General features: G+C 39.3%; 1 protein-coding gene across 2 annotated transcripts in view; it reads right to left on the bottom strand.

Annotated features, from left to right (window-relative positions):
* Positions 1-5,160, bottom strand: part of abcd3a (ATP-binding cassette, sub-family D (ALD), member 3a) — a 28,388-nt gene extending 23,228 nt beyond the window's left edge. Inside the window, exons 1-4 of one of the 2 annotated variants that reach the window (XR_001759923.2) lie at positions 4,859-5,160; positions 3,847-3,886; positions 3,635-3,733; positions 2,657-2,745 (exon numbers count right to left, since the gene is read on the bottom strand). Coding sequence is in view for 1 of the 2 variants with exons in the window: in XM_008307363.3 (XP_008305585.1) it covers positions 2,657-2,745; positions 3,635-3,733; positions 3,847-3,886; positions 4,859-4,968 (338 nt within the window). In the remaining variant the exon portion in view is untranslated. The remainder of the gene's footprint in view (positions 1-2,656; positions 2,746-3,634; positions 3,734-3,846; positions 3,887-4,858) is intronic. The other variant, XM_008307363.3, reaches the window with a different exon arrangement.
* Positions 5,161-5,826: the final 666 nt, after the last annotated feature.

Raw genomic sequence — 5,826 nt, 5'->3', positions numbered from 1 at the left:
TAAACAACACAATGTAACTCCAAGTCAACCCCACTTCTGTGAAATCGAACTGTCCACTTAGGAAGCAACACTGATTGAGAATCAATTTAACATGCTGTTGTGCAAATGGAATAGACAACAAGTGGAAAATTATAGGCAATTGGCAAGACACACCCAATAAAGGAGTGGTTCTGCAGGTGGTGACCACAGACCACTTCTCAGTTCCGATGCTTTCTGGCTGATGTTTTGGTCACTTTTGAATGCTGGCGGTGCTTTCACTCTCGTGGTAGAATGAGACGGAGTCTGCAACCCACACAAGTGGCTCAGGTAGTGCAGCTCATCCAGGATGGCACATCCATGCGAGCTGTGGCAAGAAGGTTTGCTGTGTCTGTCGGCGTAGTGTCCAGAGCATGGAGGCACTACCAGGAGACAGGCCAGTACATCAGGAGACGTGGAGGAGGCCGTGGGAGCGCAACAACCCAGCAGCAGGACCGCTACCTCCTTCTTTGTGCAAGGAGGAACAGGAGGAGCACTGCCAGAGCCCTGCAAAATGAGCTCCAGCAGGCCACAAATGTGCATGTGTCTGCTCAAACAGTCAGAAACAGTCTCCATGAGGGTGGTATGAAGGCCCGACGTCCACAGGTGGGGGTTGTGCTTACAGCCCAACACCGTGCAGGACGTTTGGCATTTGCCAGTGAACACCAAGATTGGCAAATTCGCCACTGGTGCCCTGTGTTCTTCACAGATGAAAGCAGGTTCACACTGAGCACGTGACAGACGTGACAGAGTCTGGAGACGCCGTGGAGAACGTTCTGCTGCCTGCAACATCCTCCAGCATGACCGGTTTGGCAGTGGGTCAGGAATGGTGTGGGGTGGCATTTCTTTGGAGGGCCGCACAGCCCTCCATGTGCTCGCCAGAGGTAGCCTGACTGCCATTAGGTACCGAGATGAGATCCTCAGACCCCTTGTGAGACCATATGCTGGTGTGTTGGCCCTCGGTTCATCCTAATGCAAGATAATGCTTGAGCTCATGTGGCTGGAGTGTGAGTATATATATATATATGCTGTATATTTATATATATATACATATATATACAGTATATACGTATATATACACACGTATATATATATACATATATATGTAGTATCGAGTGGCTTGTATCTTGAGTAGCTGGTATCTCAAAGCCCCGTTTGTATATACGTTTGAGCTAGAGTCAGATAGGTGGACAGCCTCATGAGTGCCACTGTGTTGCTACAGATGACAACACACTTCTAGTGTCTCAAATGTTTACATTATATCAGAATCAGAATGAGAAACGTTTTTATTGCCAGATAGGTTTACACCTATGAGGAATTTGTTGTGGCATACAGTGCAACGGAAGAAATGTACATGGAGGAATACAATTGTTCAGAAATAGATATATATAGCTCTATTCGTCCAGGACAGTGCTAAAACAGCAAAAGTGCTTAGCATTTAGTTGGTACATGATCAGCAGGTCTGTATGGTCAAAGTAAAAGGAAGATATTTGAAGTAGTATGGATGAAGCTGAACACAGTGCATGTGGGTGAGTGCGTGTGGGTGTGTGCGTGCTGGGGATGGGTGGGGGGTATGTGGCGATAATTTGTTTTGTAACATCACAGTCAGGAATGGCGTGATCTGATACCCTGTCCAATATTGGTCAAAATTTTAGGATCAGACATTGAAAAAAATAAGAATAGTCGTATGCTCTGACACCACACCGGTCAGTGGTGGCTTAGTTCTTATGGAAGCGGACTTGTGTTCGAGTCCACCAGCTGCCAATTTACCACTGAGGTGCTTTGAGCATGGCACCCTCCCCACACACTGCTCCCTGGGCGCTTAAAGCTGCCTCCTGCTCACTTTGGTGATGGGTTAAAAGCAGAGGTCACATTTCGTTGTGTGTGCAGTGGTGTGCTATGTCACAAAGTAGTTCACTTTCACCTATGCCCAAAAGCTTAGCTTAACTTTGAGCTACATGCCATAAACAGGCGCCTCAGCAATGGCAACTTGTGGCATGCTGGATGAGAAAGGAAAGTATCAGACTGCTATCAGTAGCGGCAAATCATAATACCTCAGTGGCACTTTGGTAGCTGGTGAACTCAAACCTGAAACCTACAAGACCCAAATCCGTCTCCTTAACTACTAAGCCACCACTGCACAGTAAAATGTAATAGTAATAGTTCAAGTCTATTTAGAAAGCTTGTAACAACTCTTCAAACAATAATTCTAATTACCAATAACAATAATTTGGTCATTCTCCACCCTGTTTCCTATGTGGTAGAACAAACTACCAGCTGCCACAAAAGCAGGGTCCTCCCTCTCTTCTTTCAAGAAGCACTTAAAAACTTTTCTTTTCAAAGCACATCTCCTATCCTAACAAACCCACTAACATCTAACATGCAACTCTTCTTACTCTAATACCTTCTATCCTTATGACATATTCTTATGACATTTAGTCCTGACATACTATTCTTCTTACTTTATGACCTACTATGACTATAACTGTACTTTTTCTATTCATTATTTATTATTATGTATGTTTTTTGTATGTTTACTGTAGCTTGATTGTTGACTGACTGATTGATTGTATGTTGCTTTGGATAAAAGTGTCAGCTAAACGTATTACAATGCACTGTAATGTAATGTAATAATGCTGACCTTTCAATCGAAGTTCCATTCTGGATCATCCATACATCACAGTAGGTCCTGGCCACTAACATTGCTGCGATAAAGATAAGGTATCCAGTCTAAGGTGAAGACAGGAGTTAGGAGAACTGGTCAAACATTTCTCATTGTATAATCCCTTATCACAGTAGCCTTGACTCCTATCTAGACCTCTTCAAATGAATGTACTGGATAAGATTCAATATCACTACCAGAGCCACGTGAGAGGAAGAGCAAAGGTTTCCATGTGGAAGGTGAAATTGGTTTAACTATGGCTAAACTAAACAAGAAGACGAGACATAAGTTACTGTCACTGCTTTCTTTTTGTATATGACACAGCTCTCTACAAACTTGTTTAATTACTATGGCCACAGGTCTATCAACGGTACATCTTCACCATTATTACTAATTTAATGTCTTTAAACACTGTGCCTATTTTGCAGCATTTTGTGTTTTTTGTAATGAAATATAACATTCCAAATCATGGGTCTCAAAAATTTATAACAGCAAAAACTTCTGGCCTGTAAAAGCCAGACATTTGGAACACAACTAGATTGATAATAGCTTTACTTTTAACCTCTTCATATTTTTTTGTTTGACATTTATTAAAAAAAATACAGCATAACATTATAGAAAAACCTTTTATGTTTTGTTTTTAGATGATAACTGATATGGCCCTCCATGGAACAACTCAACTGATAACAATAACAAAACTGTATAATTTCTACCTTTAGTATTAATAGGCAGGTCTTAAGAAGGTACAAAGTAATCATCCTGGTACTATTTAACTTTTAGATCATACAACAATAAATTCTAAATTGTAAATTCCAAATCTCAAAGATTGGGTTAGAAATAACTAGATTTTGAAACCAACTATTAATGTGTTACATTGCACTGATTTCTGACTTTTGTGTTTTAGTTCTTCCAACATCAATAAAGCTGTGATCCAGTGATTCATTTCTACTGTCATACCTCCATGCAAAAAAAACGAGGTATCAAGATTCGAAGAATCTGGAGGAGTCGTGTGAAGAAAATCTTGTCTACTGCAGCACGGTCTTTTCTGCTCTCTTTCTGTAAGAATTGACACAGCAGTGTTTGCTCTGTAACTTAACAATGCCAGACATAAAGCATATGAAGTTTTCAAAAAGACAAACATACAACAAACTTGTAAAAAAGAAACATACCTCAGTGTTGAGCACCGGTTCTAAGTCTCTCCTTTCACTGCTAAATAGGTTAAACAAACATGATAAAATTAGTTACCATTGTGGTTATGTTGCTTTTCTAAAGGTGCAAAAACCTTGACAATGCTTTTCATCTTTTTCCACTTTAAGGTTAGGAAATCATACAAAGCACAGTCGTGTTCAAGTCCTGTGATGCAAAAGAGAAATATCAACAGTAACAAACGTATTATGACATCAATAAATCAGGAGTAATATAATAGCTCAATGCCAATTTTGTCAAAAGTAGTAACGAAATTATATTGGGGCAGTTGAAAATATAAATATTAGGGTTCAAGCCAAAGATCCTGTTGTAAAGTATCAGTTTATTTTTAAAAATTAAGACATGTACGAAAACATGTAATGATGCACTAAATATTATTGAAAAGCAAACGTTTTTCTAATTTTTCTAATATGAGGCTTTACGATGACAAAGTTCGCATTTACACAGTCTCCATCTTATACGAAAACGAATATTGAAAACAAAGTGAGAGACATAAAACTATCAGTGTTTAATATTAATGGTGACCGTTCTACACCGCCAAGGCTGACCAAGGTAAAGACGTGTAAAATCCCTGCAATGGACCAAATAAAGCATGTCTATTTTTTCATGGCTCTGTTGTTGTAACACATATACACATAGTAACGTTTTCGGTTACCTTTTAAAATAATGTCAGCTTAACATCCTAACATCTAAGCAAAAGACTTGAGTCAAATCTACCGTCTAACCGACACGCTTCACCGAGTCATGGCGGTGCTATAATATAAGTCACTGTGCGCGTACTATAAGGAACTGCCCAAAAACAGCAGACAAGATTATTACGGCAAACCATAGGCTGTTAGACTATGTTTGAGGTCAACGTGGAGACAAATAGGGAAGTCTGTCATCTGTCAGAATGACAACATGCCAGTAGCTAAATCATATTGTCGACATGCATAACAAACTAAAGTGTAGTGTTGTGTTGTAAACACTACTTACCCGACATGTTTTCTCGTCCGTCTTTTGTATTTTAGCAAATAAAACAGCAGCATAACGCCACCTGCTACGGACGTGTTCTTCGCAGTAAGGTATTTACTAAAGGTTGCCATATTTCTACTGACAGCAGAGACACGCCGATCCTTTCTGATGTTAGTGCTGCCTGTTGCTACCAGGTATGTGGCGTAATTCCTGATGTGTTCTGCGCACGTGCAAAATCCCGACCGATGTATTTTACGCGTGCGCAAAGTCGGTACAAGAAGCAAAGCCCGGACAATTGTTTACCCGGTGGCGCCATCTTGAACAACGACAAACGGCAACTCCACTGGGACACACTTCATTTGAGCAACACTACTATATTTGCAGTACGGCCTGTTAACGCATGCACAAAAGACAGAGCCGAAAAGCGTTGCAAATCGCCGCCAACACCTATTATCGAGTTTACGCTACCACCAGTACACAGCGAAAGTCCACAGTATTTCATGAACAGAATCAAAGTAAAAAGTAAAAGTAAATAAATATTATATGAAGTAATATTCTGGTTAAATGGTTAGATGCTATCATCTCTTGCTTAAATATTTTGTTTATAGCTTGTTGAAACGAATTTATTTCATTCATTTATATATACATAAATAATATAAGAGTAGCTGTCAAATTATAACATAAAGCATGGAGACATAACAAGCATGGAGACATAACAAGGAGATAATGTGGTGTACAATAGTATATGCATATAATTTAATAATATACATACCTATCATTTTGGTTCACGGGTCACATACAACCTAGTATATACCTAAGTATAATAGATGTTTATTATCATTTATATTTAATGAAATATGTTTTTTAAGCTTTTTAAGTGTTTGTGTATCTTTTTATTTTGTTTTGGCTAGATGTTTGGGGCAGAGAATTAATTCTGTTTATTGGATATTAATTGGAGTATTAAATTGTAAGCCATCCAGTTCTTTTAA

Source organism: Cynoglossus semilaevis, chromosome 3, assembly GCF_000523025.1.
Source record: "Cynoglossus semilaevis isolate Cse_v1.0 chromosome 3, Cse_v1.0, whole genome shotgun sequence".
Classification (NCBI taxonomy): domain Eukaryota; kingdom Metazoa; phylum Chordata; class Actinopteri; order Pleuronectiformes; family Cynoglossidae; genus Cynoglossus; species Cynoglossus semilaevis.
The sequence above is the reverse complement of the archived record's forward strand: the minus strand, read 5'-3'. Positions and strand labels throughout refer to the sequence as shown.